General features: G+C 38.5%; 2 protein-coding genes across 2 annotated transcripts in view; one reads left to right on the top strand and one right to left on the bottom strand.

Annotated features, from left to right (window-relative positions):
- Positions 1-442: 442 nt before the first annotated feature.
- On the top strand, positions 443-7,844 carry LOC146467383 (uncharacterized; the record flags this gene model as incomplete). The annotated part of the gene is made up of 4 exons (XM_085126046.1): positions 443-586; positions 1,253-1,427; positions 2,634-2,854; positions 5,107-7,844. Coding segments are annotated over 4 exons (645 nt in total), but the record flags the coding sequence as incomplete, so codon positions are not given.
- A 3,242-nt stretch (positions 7,845-11,086) lies between these two features.
- The window catches only part of LOC146467382 (short transient receptor potential channel 5-like), a 61,389-nt gene continuing 55,030 nt past the window's right edge, over positions 11,087-17,445 (bottom strand). Inside the window, exons 19-22 of the mRNA XM_085126045.1 lie at positions 16,255-16,398; positions 15,635-15,809; positions 15,009-15,232; positions 11,087-13,653 (exon numbers count right to left, since the gene is read on the bottom strand). Coding sequence (XP_084982171.1) covers positions 13,516-13,653; positions 15,009-15,232; positions 15,635-15,809; positions 16,255-16,398 — 681 coding nt within the window. The 3' untranslated portion in view covers positions 11,087-13,515. The remainder of the gene's footprint in view (positions 13,654-15,008; positions 15,233-15,634; positions 15,810-16,254; positions 16,399-17,445) is intronic.

Below are 17,445 nucleotides of genomic sequence, written 5' to 3'. Positions count from 1 at the left end.
ACACTTGTTTAGTCGGATCACAGGTCATGTTTCATTTCACTCGGATGTCAATGTCACGTATAATTCCAAAGAAAAGCCCCTCTTTTCTCTTGCATAGTATTTCCTGACCTTACTTTCTTGTGATGAACCGTAACTGGAGTATTGTTAATGACTAGCATATTCCTTCAGCTTAGAAAGTCTCAAAATGTGCTCAATTTCTGTAGCCACCTTTTTGAAAATCAGCTCAGATATATATATATATATATATATATATATATATATATATATATATATATATATATATATATATAAAACGTCAAGAAAGGGTCTACACATCCTGTTCTCTATTCCAGTTATCATGCATGCAGTTCTAGGTTATAAGTGAAGTTTTACCGCCATAGAGTTAAGATGGTTTAATTTGGGTCAATTAGAATTGTAAATTTACAATACGTTTTATTCCAAGGCGTGGGAGAGAAACAGAGCCATAGACATCGAAGATTGTCTTTTGACTTGTCATGGCTACAAATATTACCCAGATGAGGACGAGGGCAATAGATGCGGAGCCAGATACTGCACAGCTTTTTCACCCCAGTTTCCTCATTTCGAGGTTAGTAATAAACTGAAATACGGAGTTGAAGTGAACAGATTATGAAGAGCTGACTTTTAGCTGTCTTTTAATAAGAAAGTGACAGATTTTCAACTCTACAGTTATTAATAACAGCAGCAACAGGGAAAGAATTGCTCTCTCTCGCGAAGTAACCAAAGAAGCTGGCTTGGTGACCTATGGTTCCAAAATTAACTCTACTAACGACGTTTATGGTTTGTAAAGTAAAATTCATGACCTAGACATCAATACAGGCCACCATGGTATTAGATCATTGAATAACAAAACCACATCACTGAGCAAATTCGATTTGATAAAATCCCTCCCTAAGTTTTTACAACAATCTCGGTAGATAAAACAACGCTAAGAGTTATGCGATACCAATGGTGCTGCAATTTATGCTAGAAGGGCTGCGACCGTGCACAATCGTTTGTTTTAACATGTTCACACTATAGCTAAATCTCTTAAGAAGAACGTTTCTATTGGTCAGTTGCTCCAACACATTTCAAAATCTATTGTGGTTTTTGAACGGTCAAGGTCAAAAATGCTAACAGTAACATTAAACAAAGAAGTTTGTCAGGCTTCATAACCATTGCCTCTTATTAATTGTACTTTAAATACACGCAAGATGCCGTTTAGTAAACCAGAGGTAAATGACATTTTTCCTAGGTAATGATTCTGGAAACTGGAGAAACAAAGTGGCTGGGACTGGGAGTGGTGTTTGATAATTACGGCACCACCTTGTGGCCAGGCTGGAGACAGGGAAGTGTTGGATATCATACTGATGATAGAAACATCTTCGATGCTGATTATGCTAAAGATAGAAAATGCAAAAAAACTACAGGTAGAGTTAAATTTCGTTTAATATTCCAGAGGGGTCTTTAATTTCAGGCTTTTGTATGCACAGTCCTTATTCGAAAAAATGGGGAGTCTGTGAACTTGCTGAGATTCGGGGATAGTTATGGGGAAAAAAAAAATAAACGCTGCAGCAGAATGCCGAATAGAAATTGTTACGTTGAACACTGCTAGAACAAATCCAAACTAAAATGGCCTGGAAGCCTCACTCAAGTAAAATTTGCACGTGAACTGCGCGATCAAACCTTTAAAATATTTCCGCTAGTTTCGCTCCTGTGCTATTGAGCACCTTCTAATCCTTGGACGCGTTGGTTCTTATTCTCTTTCTTTGGATTAAACTGTCTTGCCCCGAAGCCGATTCCTTATTCCTAACTGCTATTCCCCTAATGATTCCACATACCTACACGGACATGAAGCCGTGCTCTAGACTCCCCACTCATTTCAGCAATGTACGTACTTCTTGTCCGGTCCACACAGGTTCACATAATTCGCTTTATAGCTTAGCAGGAGAATTAGATTTCTAACCATTACATAATTATTCAACTTTTAAGAAAAAAACGCTAGTACATCTGATTCTGAGGTTTGGCAGTGCAGAGAGGCCAACCAATCATTCTCTCTCCCCAAACCTCATTCCTTTGCGATTTACTTCTTAGAGGTACTGTTGATATCCAACTAAAGTCAGGAAGTGCAGTGACAGTTGTGCAATGCCCTGACACATGATACACGCGCTTTACAATGACAACGTCACACCAAGAGAGTTAACAGCGCCGCAAGGAACTTATTACACTCACACGACTACCAACGACTCTTTAGAAAAAAAAAGTTAATTTTAAAGCGTAGAACTTCATTTCTTATGTGTCAACAACCTTATAAACGTAAGCTCTTGCGCAAGCTGGCGTTTCATTACTTACAAACGTTCGAGTTCATTTCCATTCAGGTCAGTACAGCTCCTAAGTTTTTTTTGTTTTTGTTTCCTTCAGTGAAAAATTGTTGGTATATCAAAAGGTGCTCGATTTGCGATGTTCAGTGTTTCAGTTGACTATATCTGACTATAGATATTGCTGTCAAAACGTTGGTCACATGCAACAGTCCTGGGCTCAATCCATTTATTTTATTTGCTATGCTCTCTGTTTTTGTAAAGAATTAAATGAACATCAGTCCTGCAGATTATAACAAAGTGTATTGTCCCATGTAGGTTCTGCTGCAGCCCGTCGAGGTGATGTAATTCGCTGCACAGTCATGTTTGGCAGTAAGCAAGTGAGAGACGACGGCAACATCCGAGTTCCAGTCGTGTTTACCGCGAATGGGAGTAGGATAATTCTTGAAGGAGATGAAGAGACGTACATTGATTACAGCCCAGACCAACTACTCTACCCTTACGTGGCTTTTAAATACAAGAATAGGGTGTTGGCTAAGGTAGTAAAAATAAATATGTTTTAAACTAGGACCAACAAACATGTTAATTTGACCAAAGAATGTCTGAAGTCTATAGACAACTCAAAAGGCATTCTGAGTAACGTTTGATCACAAAATGAACAGAAACTACTATTAAACGCTGTGAAGTTAATGTTCTACGTTTCGGCAATGCTGCTTTCATCAGAGTCAGAAAACCGTGTTAGTTCGTTGCTACTGCGGTATTCAAATAAGACTAGAGGAATTCAAGATTTCAAAATCGCTTGCGCCAATCGTACCCAGAGTCCTCAGGCTTTTGGTCAGCGGATGGGCGCCAGGAGAGACTCTGGGGAACTGGAATTTTATTTAAATTTTTTGATTGGCTGTCACGTAATTGTCCCGTAACGGATTCCATTGTTTTACCGCAGAAATCCTGCAGTAATAGAATTCCAATACCTCAGATTCTCTCCTGGCGCCCACCTGCTGACCAAAAGGCCTGCGGACTCTGGGTACGAGATTGCACTTGCGCAGAAAGTAGTACACTCACCTACGTCTACAGTACAAGCAGCGAGAAACCAAGGTCTTGGTTATAAAATCTCTGGGGTCCGACGTTTTTAGTTGAAAATGAAACAAATTACCTCCAAACTGAGCAGGTACTGGCAGCGTCACTTTCCTATTTATCACGCCTATCCGATTTTCTGCCGGATTTTCTGAATCATTTTTTTGCTGATTCTTCAACACCTTTGGTCAGGAGGTTGAACTCGGCGCTATCGAGAAACAACTCCATGTAGCGGTCAGAGCGGGACTTGAATCCGGGACCTCCGGATTTCAAGTTTATTTCATTTCTTCACGACTGTTTCTGCGTGAAGCGACAATCATGAAGACAGACATGTATTTTGTGGTATGCGGCCGATCTCTGCTAGAGCTAATCTCATTCATTATGTACCCACCTAAGAACTTCTTGCAATACTGGAAGATCTGCAGTGTCCCACTTCAACGCGCGAAAGAATCTGAAAAGCTAGAAGCCGATAGTAGATTACCACCAAATCGCCAACACCATATGGAGCCTTTCCTTACAAGTGACGGCGGACCTGTACTTTCAGTAATTCCTGCGAAAATATAACGCAAGGTCACCAGTTACTTTAGGTATCAATGGTCTAATGTATTGTATCTAGTGCCCTCAAATGCCCCGGGATCATTTTTATCGAGGCAACTACACGTCAGCACCAATTCTGTCATTGGCTAGAAGGTTCCAGTGCCGCATGATTTTGCCTGAGCGGACCACAGGTTAAAAGATGTGATGGTCGCAGCGATCAGATCGAGACTTGCCGGGTCAGGGCAGATGAAGGCGCGAGGAACTGCATTTCAGTTTCAACAACAAATCCCGGCGTTGAAGGCTCTCAACTGAAACTTTGGTTTCTCGCAACTTGAATGCTGGAATTACGCGGCGGCCACTCCCATCTGTACTATTATTAAACTGCTTCATTTTGGACATTTATTTCCCTTTATTATACTTAATAACTAACCGGCGACTGTTTTATTGTCATCCCGCTAGTGAAACATTGGGCATTCTTTAATTTGCTCTAAAGCCGACGACACACTTGGCGATTTTATACGCCGATCGCCGCGATTGGCGAAAATAGCCAGGTGTGCCCGGTGCGGCGATTGCGATTTTCGCCGATCGCCGCGATCGGCTTATAAAATCGCCGATATCTGGCAAGTGTGCCCGTTCCCGCGATTTTCTACGTTCATCACTGCAAATCGCCTGTAAAGTCAACCCATCAGGTTACGCAATTTTACCACGATGACTTTTCAAACTGCCACATCGCCGCGATCGGCTAAAAAATATCGCCAAGTGTATCCGCAATAATCGAGGGTTAAAAATTGCAAGCGATTTGATCTGGCGATCAAATTCGCCGCGATCAACGAATAAAATCGCCAGGTGTGTCGCCCCTGTATCTGTGAGCAGACGTATTTTGATCCTAATTCAGGATATCTCTTAGGTTCAAGTCAAAACCTCGATAATTGTATTTTTCGGTGGGTTTACCAACGGCATTTTTGTGACTCTTCGTCCCGACGAGGAAATGTTGCGAAAATGTCCTGCCAGACATTGTCCCACACAGCCAAACATTCAAATGAGACGTCTCCTGCTAACAAGCGACAAAGAAGGACTTTGGCAATAAAAATAATATTTTGTATAAACAAATGAAAAGCTTTTTTGGGTGACTCCCCTGTCCATTAAATTCATATAATGTTGGTCTCAACCACTCTTATAGATGTGTGCCAGACAAGACGTGAAATCTGACATTGCAGCCTTGAAGGATGTGACAAGAAGCTTGGAAGAAAAGATTGACCTTCTGCTGTCAAAGTTCAACAAGTAATAAAATGGACCGACACCTATAAACTTCTTCATCCAGATTTAAAATAAGAAAAACTTCTATAGGCCGGTAGAATTGATTTTTATTTTTAAACCATTAAGCAATTGGAAGAAACAGTAAATATTCCAGTTCCCCCAACTTTTCTACCTTCAATATGAGCCATTTGTAAAAGGTTGAAATTCCCAAAGCAGTACTAACAATGTAAGCATGGCAATGCACTCTACGTTAAAAGTAAATAGCACTTGATCACATAAGGCTTGATCGTAATAACATACAATTTGTATTTTTTTAAATTAATTTTTAGGTGTCCTACCTCAAATAAAGGACAAAAGGGTTGAGAAAAGTTTCCGGCTTAGGCACCCCCCCCCCCCCCCAAAAAGAAAGTTTAGTTCCTGTAGGAAAAATCCCTTTTGAACTTCAACATTGCATTGTGGGAGAGTATTGGAGAGTAAAATGCATTGTAAAGGTATAACATGGCTTTGTTGGTGAAGTTACTGACACTAAATAAACAGTAAAAGCATACTTTTTTAACATTTGTCCGAAGCCCTTTTGTTCTTGATTGTAGTCGTAATTGACCTCTATATTTTACATTTTAAAAATGGTTCAAAAATGGTGCGCCAGTTTTTATGTGGCAACCGAAAAAACGTCATATGCGAAAAGTTTGTTCGTGTGCACGAATCGTTACAGAAAATTCGGCAAGTTTTCGGAGGTTGGCGGTTTCCTACGATTGAGCCTTCTAACTTATTTTATTTGCGTTCATTTTCCACTTCCTATATAATAAAAATTGTACTATTCCACGTACGAAACTTGCTTGTCTTTTTGTAAGGGGCACCATCTTATAGAACGAGGGAAAGCAAGACCTTACGCCCTGGTCTTGCTGTGACGCGTCTCTCCGCTGCTCCAAGTCAATTGTGGCGCATAGACAAACGAGTTTTCAACATAGCATTTGTTCTTTCGTGCACACGAACAAATAACTTCGTCACAGAAAGCTTGCCACATAAAAAATTTGCTCGTGTGGTCCAGGCTTAGTTACTGCATCATTTTTAAAAGTTACAACTGTTTACGGAATGTATTGAAGTTTTAGTGTCCCGCTTTCAAGTTTTTCTCTAAAGCAGGCATGTGACACCAGCCATGGTTGTCCGATTGGACGAATTGTCCGTCTTAGAACTCGAGGGAGACGAAGTAAGCGACTAAACTGCAGCAATAATATTGAAATGGAAACAAGGGGCTTTGTACCCTTTTATATACACGCCTTTTTACCTAAACCATAAAAATACGTGCTTTTCAGGTACATTGTAAAAGTTTCAACATTGTTTTTATTTAAGTTTGCTCTTTATTCGGGTAGAAATTATTCCAGGATATTGCGATCGAAAAGTTGTGTGTGAGTGTGTTTATTGTGTGGACCAGGCTTAACCTATCATTTTTAAGTTTTTACTGTTTATTGAATGTAGTAAAGTGTTAGTGTCCTGCCATTACGTTTTCTCTAAAGCAGGCATGTGTGAATAGGGCCATCATTGTCTTACTGGGCGATAATCTTGAAATGAAAACAAGGGGCTTTGTATTCTTATATACACGCTGTTTTAAATAGAAAAGTTAAACCATAAAAATACGTGCTTTTTAGGTAAAAGTTCAACATTGTTTCTATCGAATTTTGTTCTTTATTCGGGTAGAAATTGTTCCAGGATATTGCGATCAAAATAGTGAAGACTTGTGTGTTAGTGTGTTTATTGTGTTTTGCATTTTTTTAAGAGAACTGAAAAACAAATTGCGTAGAGTAAATCACTGAGAAGTAAGACATAGCCTTGTTAGCGGATTTCCTGAGTTGAAACGGTCTTGATTGCCTTTTCTAACAGATTTCAGTATCAAAATAATTGTATCACAGTCAAAGCTATATTAGTTTAGATCTCTCGATGTAGTTTTTCGTGGGCTTAATTTTAATTATGTTGATCAAACGTTGTTTTCTCCTTGCACAAATTGGGTGTGAAACAAAATTCCTGTTTTCAACTGTTTCCTCGGAAACGTACCACAGATTAAATAATAATACTAGATTTCAGTTAACCTCACCCTCTTGCCTGAAACTATCTGTAAACAACTTATTTACCCGTTTTTTGTAGTTTTTAATGTAATTCCGCTGTTTTTCTTACCGAATTTGTATCAGTTGGTGTTTTAACGTAAATTACTTTTACCTTCTACATAACTTAAGCCCCATTCAGACCAACAAAACATGTTTAATTAAACCAGGTTTAACAATACGAAAATTGGTAAGAGAAAGCTGAACCATTGGCTTTGACATAGGATTCAAGTAAACTTTAACTTAATGCTTTCATTTGGGCTAAATCTGTAGTCAACAAAAATACGAAAGCAGCTTTACTGAAGGAAACAATTCTAAACTGTGTTTTACTAAACAGCTTTTAAACGTGTTTAAGCCTTGGTGTGAATGCCGCATTAGATAACTAACTAGTGTTAAAAGAGAAAAAGTTATTGATGGTTTGCATGTGACGTAATGGCGGCCATGTTGGTGGGCAGGAACAATAAGATTAACTGCCATTTTCATGCAAATTATGTGAGCAAATTTTCTTTTGTTTTGTCCACCAACATGGCGGCAATGCAAACCACCTTTAGACCTATGAGGGAGCTTAAACGACGACGGCGGCGGCAACGACAACGCCGTAAAACAATAGGTTTAATAAGCAAAAACAATCGCTCTGCACGTGCGTTTTGAATTGTTGTATATTTCTTTGCCGTCCTCTGCAAAACAACAACGTGAAATGACCAAATTGAAGGTTTTGTGGAGAGCGTGAACACACGATGGTGATTTTTTGTTTCTCTTTCTTAACCCGAACGCGACTCCTGCCAATTTGGTTCTTGGGTAGTTCGCAGATTTTTGTACAAGTTGGATGAGTTGAAATAATAGCGAAGAAGCACAGATAAAATGAAGTAATATTTTCAAGTAACGTCTTCGTTGCCGTCGCCGTTGCCGTTGCTTAAGCTCTCTAATGTTGGCAAAGTGGTTGTAGTATTTGCTGTGAAGTTAAAGCTACGTGAAGAATAAAAATGTGTGCATACCTTCGAAAGTCTGTATCCAACCCTGACGATTCCAATCGGCTGTCGATTGCCATTGAAAACATCCACCAAATAGTCCATGAAAGAGTTTTTACGAAGTAAATTGTTGTCCAAAAACCGAGAGTGGCATTCCGTGAATTCCAATCGAGGTCTAGGAAGCTCTTGTCCACTTCTAAGCAGCGGCAACAGGACAAACTTTGAGATGCGCAGCAGTGTATTTGGCTTGTTTATTACACGAACAAACGATTCACTGAAATCAAAGTACACAAATCCGCTAAATGAAACAAAACAAAGGAAGCTGGATTACAACAGATAAGAAAGCTTAAAGAAAACCGAATGATACTCACAAGTTTTTCGTGCAGTTGCTCTGCTAACTGGAGTTAGAACTATAAAAGGAAACCTCCGTCAACCTCTATAACAGACCACAACAAGTAGAACCACGTGCTTTCATCGATCGAAACTTGAACAAATGATCAGCGGTAAATGTTCAACACGCCATAAAAGAAAGACTCAATGAAATGACCGGGTTTAAAACGAGGGAAAAGATATATATTTCTTTTTTCTTACCTTATGTGAATTTCATTACAAAAATATTAGGAATAAAATGAGTATTGGCTGCCTGGAATAACCATAGGGGCTAGTGGGGCCAGACAGCCAGTTGACATCAGCATTAAATGAAAATAAATTACAGGTCAGCAAGATAGCAAAAAATACACACACACAAGGACAGAGAAGGTAATGCAATAGATGTAACTACTAGGAATTACTACGCTATTAGGGAAGTCTAAAACAGTTATTATTATATATGAATGTAAAGTATTAATACAAGAAAGGCACACAAATAATAGCTGTGACAACTAATAACACATCAGTCATTACATGAGGTAAAACTACATTTATTGAAACTAAGGACACAAGGATACATCAAGAACGAAAAAACCCTCAGACTGATCTTCGTGACAGCTTTCAAAAATGTAGGATAAACTTTCTAAAATCACTGAGCGATGCAGCGGGATGCTTTGAAAATGCTTTGAAAAAAATTGCTCTCAAAATAGTTTCATTTGAAATAGCACGGGGAAAAAAATTGCTCTCAAAATAGTTTCATTTGAAATAGCACGGGGAAACCGTCTGTCTTCATTCTGATGGCGAGCCGAAAATAGAATCCCGTGACTTTTTACTGACTTTGGGTTCTCTTATGAAATTGTCAAAGATGAGAATTTGAGCTAAATCCACTATTGAATCGAGTCAAAATCATCAAAACTAACATTCTCCACACTACGGTGGCAGAATTTTAACAACGGGGCTAGATGACTACTTGGGTCGTGCCCTTAAATCAATAAAATGGCTGATTTGTCTGGGCACAAAAAAAAAAGGATTATAAAAAAAGTTGGCTGTCTGCTCTGTGTTTTATGCGACACAATGTTCATTATTCGGTGGTTTGCCCGTGTTTAAAGTGAGAATTGATTGCGCCTGTTTCCTCTTCTTCGGAACTTTACGCATTTCCCAGAGTTCCAGACTGATTATTCACCTTCTAGAAGGTGCACAATGTTGAAGGTCCTGACATAACGGACCAATAAGATTTGCTTTAAATGCCAAGGTGGCTGAGTTTGTAAATACTAATGACAAATGCATACCTCTTACTGGGGAAATGTGTCGACCGCAGTAGAAACGATTGACTTGTAACTGAGTGACAATTTTTTTGCCATAGTTTTTCTTCTTGTTGTTGGAGGTGTTTCTTTCCTTAGTTTCTTTGTAGATGTCATGTCACGTAATGCAATGCTTTTGTCTTTAAGGTGACTCCATACAGTTATTTGGCGCGCGGCGACTTGATACTAAAAGGGCGTGAGCGCGCGCAGTTTTCTAACTGATACGTGAATTTTCATTGTGCTGGCGCGCGAAACAAGGCCAGTTTTAGCCTGAAAAGTAAGGCTATTTTAACGAGTTTCCATGGTGAATTTTTCTAAAAATTGGCTCCATGTTAGGATTTAGCTGACATTTGTACTCCAAAAAATCTTTGGGAGAATTATGCATGGACAACTGCAACAAATGGTAGAAACGAAAATTGCAGAAATTGACCAAACGTATGTACAGAAATTATTTCGACTTTCACGAGGATATACTTTGGAGTTTCTCTCTTCTTTACACACACAAAAAAGCGAAATTTTAACGCGCGAAATTCGGACAAGCCCGTTTTGAAACTAGCTAGGAGTGAAAGAATCAACAGATGTATCATCCACTGGTTGCTATGGAAACAGGGTTTACCAGTTGTAACAGTGTTTTTAGCAAAGCATAAGGACTTAGGTACTCGAAACTATATTCGAACCCAGATAGTTTCACTTGGCTGAATGAACCAGAAAATCAAGAAAAATATATATCACTGCTTGCTGAAACTGAAAAAAAAAAAAATATCGAGCCACCTTAAGCTTTTTTGATAGTTGGGTCTTAAAAATTAAGTATCTTATGCCCCATTCACACCAAGGCTTAAACACGTTTATAAGCTGTTTAGTTAAACACAGTTAAAAGTTGTTTCCTTCATAAAAGCTGCTTTCGCATTTTTGTTGACTACAGATTTAGCACAAATGAAAGCACAAGTTAAAGTTTACTTGAATCCTATGTCAAAGCCAATGGTTCAGCTTTCTGTTACCAATTTTCATTTTGTTAAACCTGGTTTATTAAACATGTTTCGTTGGTGTGAATGGGACGTTAGTCATGAAATGAGCAGTTACAGGGACCAAAAGCAACTGCCAGCTGGTTCGTCTGATTAACAAGTTGCAGGGCCTTGTAGCTAGAGAGATAGTAGCAACAGGACTACAGATGTAAAAGAAAGTCTTTATTAACACTAAGTTTATCCTAGAAACACTAGATAACTTCACACTTTAACATGGTTTATGATGTTATGAATTCAACTAAAACAACAGCAAACCAGATATTCCTTCGTTTTCGCCAGTTGTTTCGTATTGTGTTAATCGGAACCTTGGAGTCACTAAACCTAAAACACATGTACAACAACAGCTTTGCACATGCAAACATTGTAAATGGAAATAAACACAGAAAATAGATATAAATTTGTCACTTAAGGTCGTGCAGGACCATTGCTCTCATATTTAAAGCGTATGTGCGAATATTGACGACTGATCCCGACAATGCGCGAAATATTCATGTCAAGATTTTTATTGCGCTCATAATTTTGTTTAGTACATTCTGTTTTGGTGTGTTAGTAATTAAGTGTCTGCTCAAATTATGAGGTACAAATAAAGAGCCTTATGCATGTGAATCTGAACAACGTACAAACAATACTGTTAATAGCTACGGTATTTAATGACTGGTAACTAAAAATACTTCCTCCTTGATTGCAATTTCATTGCTATTGCTTGAAACAGAAAAAGATGCGCATGCACTGATTTTTACCAATACCAATTATCAATCATAATTACATTCACAGCATCAGATGGTGCACGATGTTGAATATATTATTGACTCGTATGACCGTCAGATATCGAATTTCGTGACTTGATGCACGAGGGAGGTAATTGTTAATGTACTCGAATACTTCAAAGTCCAATCTTCACATTTTTTTTCCTGTAGAAACCAGGAAATTTTAACTGGTCTTTAGATTGCAAATTTTGCTTCTGACAAGTCAGAAAAGAGGTTATGATTTTCCACTTGATTATGCAATCATTGAACTTAGGACACTTGTCAAACAGAAAATTTGAACACTAAAATTTCTTTTCGGTAAGTCCAACTTACGTAGCTTAAAACATCACGGTAATGCGCTATCCGCCAGGAAAAAGACCATGTTATACTTCCATTATCTGCCACCATCCTACAAATTTTCAGCGCAATCGGCTACAGGAATTCAGAGATGTGAAAGTTTAGGAGTAAACGCCTACCAAAGAAATTTGCCTTATGGATTTTTTTCACAGGCAAGGGTCCTGCCTGACATTAAGAAGACGGAGGACACTTTAGCCTTCATAGTATTCTTATATTTAAAGGACATACAAAAAGCTTTTGCACTGATACTAACTACGAAAAATATTATCTGAAAGTTCATAATAAAACCCTATATCCCACAAAAAAATTCATGTGATTTGAGATGAAACCAGGTGGCACATTATTGTGCGATTATAGCTTTGATCAGTTAACCCGTCATAGGAACAGAACAAAGCAAGAATGTCCGTACGGATATAGGATTTTATGGATGAACCCTGAGGGGGTAAATTGCTTAGTGTACTGAGTTAAAATTAAATAAAATTCGTAGTGTTTAAAATGCCGAGCGTCAATTTATACACGCTTTGGGGGTAAGCAAGTTGTACCATTTGTGACGTCACGCCACCTGGAGTGCGCCAAATTAGTAAAACAAACCAAAATTTCTTCGAATTATACTAAAAAAATCGAAGGATACTTTCCTCGCAAAATGGGAGGAAAATTTGGCCTAACCACTATCTGATATTGCTTCCATGAGTTAAAAAATTTCACAATGGCGGGCACAATAACACTTCAGACATTCACAAAATAGCTAGGTTACTTAATTTTGTTAAAAAATGTGGTTAATGCATACTAATTAACTGAGGGTTTATTCACCTTTTTACGTTACCTTTTCGACCATAACTTAACTGAAACAAATGAACTGCCTAAGTTTAATTTGCAACACTAACAAAACTACAACGCAAACAATTTACTGAGAGTTAGAGAACTGTTTTCAGCAAAGTGTTATTTTATCTCCATTGCTAAAGCCTTAAGCTTAAGGGTCACATCTCGCTTAAAAAAATAAAATGACTTAAGATCTTTAGAGGTTGTAGTTTCCACAATCTACTTTGGACGATCGCTTTAATCATTTGCGCCGTGTTTGGCACTATCTCTTTTCGTATCAAATTTCTGTGTCTGACACTGTACGTTTAAACTATGTAAAATGAAGAGATATCATTCTAGTGCATTAAAAACTGGGTAAAACACGTAAAATAAAATACAAGCCTAAGCTGATCAAGTTCTATTTACTTTTGATGTAACTACACTGACATTTTGACATTGTTAGTACTGTTTAAATTGAAGTCTCAGTCTTTTACGGATGGCTTCTATCGAGAGGGTAAAAAACATTTGCAGGAAAGGAAATATTTAATTAACTTTCCTTCCATACTAAATGGTTAAAAGAAATAAATTCTATTTGGCTCTAACGGCTTTCCTCATTGTAAATTTAGCGTTATTACGAGCCTATGCCACCTATTTTATAGCTTTCTGTTCCATGTTTTACTTATCGTCGAACTTTGCGAGCAAAGCGTCAAGCTTTTCTTCCAAACCCCTTGTCACATCCTTCAAGGCTGCTAGCTCACATTTCACCTCTTGTAATTGTAAGCTTTGATTATTGACGTCTTCCCTGACACGCATCTATAAGAGCAATTGCGAAAAACATTACAGAAAAAAAAAATCGCAAATTTTCTTCTTAAATGCCAAAGGAGAGTGGCGTCAAAAAGGGTTTGTTTGTTTATAGACAGTATCTATTTTTACCAAAACCCACACTTGTCGTTTGTACGTCACATTTAGCAACAGACGTCTCATTTTAACTGTCGGTTGCGTTGCACAGTCTGAAAGGACTTTTGCAATATTGTCCTGTCGGGACGAAGAGTCACAAAACTGTCCTGTGTACACCAATCAGAAAGTTAGAAATGAAATTATCGAGGTTGAGGATTTAGTCTCAAAGATGTTGCATTAGGACAAAAATGCTACTAGGTTACGACAGGTTTAAGACTATCCGACCTCACTGGTGAGAAGATAAATTTCATTCAAACAGCCGCTGGTAAGTCTATCAGCATAATTCAGGCATTGTAAATAAATATGCAAATGTCTCGGCAACACTGCCTCCATCGTAAGGAAACAAAAGATAACAAATTAATTAATTCAAAAATTGTGAGAAACCAACGTTTTAGTTGAGAGCCCTCGACTCTAGGGATTTGTAGTCTAAAATGAAACGCATTTCCGTGCGTCTTTATCTGTATCTTCTGTGTCGTCTTCATCCTTATCAGGCAAGACGCTTTCTGATCACTGCGATCATCACATCTTCCAGTCTGTGGTTCGGTCTGTCAAAATGAGCTGTTACTAGAAGTATTGTTGTCCCCCTTTGTTGGATGTTATTTCATCTCACGGTTACTCCTTGGATATGCCACCGGTACCATACCCATTTGTACAGTCAGTGACGAGTGACAAGGTGAGTTAAAGTTTCTTGTTAAAACGACAATGCACGCTCTGATCTCCCGACCAATGGACGATGAGTTGATTGAACTACTACACCTCCACGCCTCCACATAGACATATGTGCATAGCTGCGTCCCATTCAGCTCTCCATGCGCAGAAGAACATCAGATAGACCTGATAAAAGAGGAAACTGGCACCGCTACTGCCAGGTCAGTTTGGAGGAAATGCAGTTCATTTTTGGCTACAAACTTTGGACCAGAGAGCTCTTTACCAAGACTTTGATTTGTCGCAACCTGCATGCTAGACTTACGCGAGTGCATTTGCAGAAAGGAAAAAGGTTCCATTTGCATATGAAAGCAACGAAACTGATTATTCTCACTCTGATGAAGACAGTATTGCCGAAACGTAGAACATTTGTTTCACAGCGTTCAAAATTGCAGCTTTTCTTCCCTTTCTGATCAAAATTGTTTATAGACTTCAGATATTTTTTGGTCAAATTAACATGTTTGCTGCTGTTAGATTAGATAATGGTTACATGTATATCTTATTACCTTAGCCAACACGCTATTCTCGTATTTAAAAGCGACATAAGGGTAGAGATGTTTCTCGGGACTGTAATCAATGTACGCCTGGGTCTCTTCATTTCCATCAAGAATGATCCTACTCCCATTCACGGTAAATACGACCGGAACTTGGACTTTTCCGTCTCTCTCTTGCTCATTCTCAAACATAATTGTGCAGCGAATGACGTCACCTCGACTGGAAACTGCGTAACCTACATAGAGCAACACACTTTTTTTTATAATTTGTAGACCTGAAATTAATTTTCTCCCGTTTACAAAAAAAATACAGCATAGTAAATAGTAAATGTTTCAATTACGTAGGTTGCGTTCAAGTTTTCCGAATCGAAAGACAGGGGAAAAAAATCTGAAATGACAGTGAGCGCCCAGACTCCCCATAGTTTCGGGAATGGATAAATTAATCAGGCTGACATTAAAGAAGCCCCTGTTCAGTTAAAAGAGCTTCAACACTACCTATAGTATTTTTGTAAATATCCTAAAAATCATAGCTTTTTCCCAGAATCTCCATTATGATAGTTTAATTTCTGATAGGGACAATTCATATTAGGCCTGAAATTAAAGACCCCTCTAGGAAATTTAACCAACTTCAACTCTACCTGTAGTTTTTTTGTATTTATAATGTTCAGCATAATCAGCATCGAAGATGTTCCTATCATCAGTGTGATATCCAACAGTTCCGCCCCACCAGCCTGGCATCAAGGTCGTGCCGTAATCTTCAAACACCACTCCCAGTCCCAGCCACTTTGTTTCTCCAGTTTCCAGAATCATAACCTGGGAAAGATGTGATTTAGCTTTGGTTTATAATACAGTTTCTCACTGATAAGTAATAGAGCAACCATTCTGTACTGAGATCTAGACTTGGTGGTACAAAGCAAAGGAGTACGTATGATTGTATTTTCAGCTCATTTGTTCATGACATATCAATACACAATTTAACACTATAGTCGACCGTATTGATAAATCACATCATAGAAACTAAAAACGTTTTGGAGGTAAGAGTGAGTTTGGAAACAAAGACTTTAAAGCCTGCGTAGTGATCCTTTAGTCTGTGAAGTGAATATAAGAGAGTAAATCTTTCCCTGTTGTTGTAGAGTTGGCTACCTGCCACTTTGTCAAACTTAATCTAACAGTAAACAATTCATAAAGTACTCAGTTGAACATCTGAGTTCCACTTTTAACTAGAATTAATTACAACTTCTTAATTACAACTTCTTACTTCAAAATGTGGAAACTGGGGTGAAAAAGGGACGCAGTATCTGGCTCCGCAATTGTTGCGCTCGTCCTCATCTGGGTAATATTTGTAGCCATGACAAGTCAAAAGACAATCTTCAATGACAATGGCTCTGTTGGTCTGCCATGCCTTGGAATAAAACGTATAAATTGTAAATTTACAATTTCAGATGACTTTCCTTAAGGAAATTCAATTTTGCTCCACCGCGTAACTTACTCAAAAGTGGTGAGAAGAAAGTGGGGCAAAACAACTCTGCTTAAGATGTAAAACTGCATGCATGAATGGCATACACTGCAGGTTCTGTTCAGAAAGACAATGCTAGATTCTGTCTGGTCAACAACTGGGCCTGGCTTGCACGGCGCCCGGAAGCGTTTTGTAACTCTTTACAAAATGGGTTCGTTTGCCAAGTTTTGAAGTACTTTCTGACAGCTGCTCTGTCTAAGAGTGGTGTGTTAGCCTAGATAAATCTTAAATCCGGAAAGAGCGCTCCAGAAGAAGCTCGAGTTCGTCGATCAATAGAGAGGACATGATGGCAAATGGTGACAACGCTCACTGAGTAAAGGATATTATTGAAGCCTTGAAAGAAGCTATGGAAGCTGGCTTCGCCGGTTTACGGTCGGATATGGACAAAATAAGGTACTAACTTAAATTAGACATTGAAAAATTTGACCGTGAGATTAAAGAAAAGAGTTGGACTCAAAAAAGATGCTGCACGGCTAAAGGAACAAGCAGGGAAAAACTTCACAGAAACCAATGCAGAATTAGAGGCCCTGCGAAGCAAAATTGTTAATCTAGAGTTACGGTTAAACAAAGAAAGAGAAAACAATATCAGACTTGAACAATATACCCGAAGAGAGAATTTACGCTTTAATAACATCAACTGAAACGACTGAAGAAGATTACAAGATGCTCGTTTACGATATTACCAACAACGTTCTAGGAATTAATACCGACGGCATTCGACTCCATGCTGTCCACAGAGTGGGTCAAAGAGCCAAGGGTAAGTGTCGCTCTATTATTGCTAAGTTTGTTAGTCGTGAAGATCGAGATAAGTCTGGAGAAACAGAGTCAAGATAAAAACTCTAATAGTTATAAGGACGCTTGCATTAACGAGGATTTTGCTTAAGCTATTTAGGAAGAACGTATACAGTCATTTCAACTAAAAATTGTCGGTTC

Source organism: Pavona decussata, unplaced genomic scaffold (genome assembly GCF_977016875.1).
Source record: "Pavona decussata unplaced genomic scaffold, jaPavDecu1.1 SCAFFOLD_137, whole genome shotgun sequence".
Taxonomy (NCBI): domain Eukaryota; kingdom Metazoa; phylum Cnidaria; class Anthozoa; order Scleractinia; family Agariciidae; genus Pavona; species Pavona decussata.
Note: the sequence above shows the minus strand (reverse complement) of the source record. Positions and strands in the feature narration are given on the sequence as shown.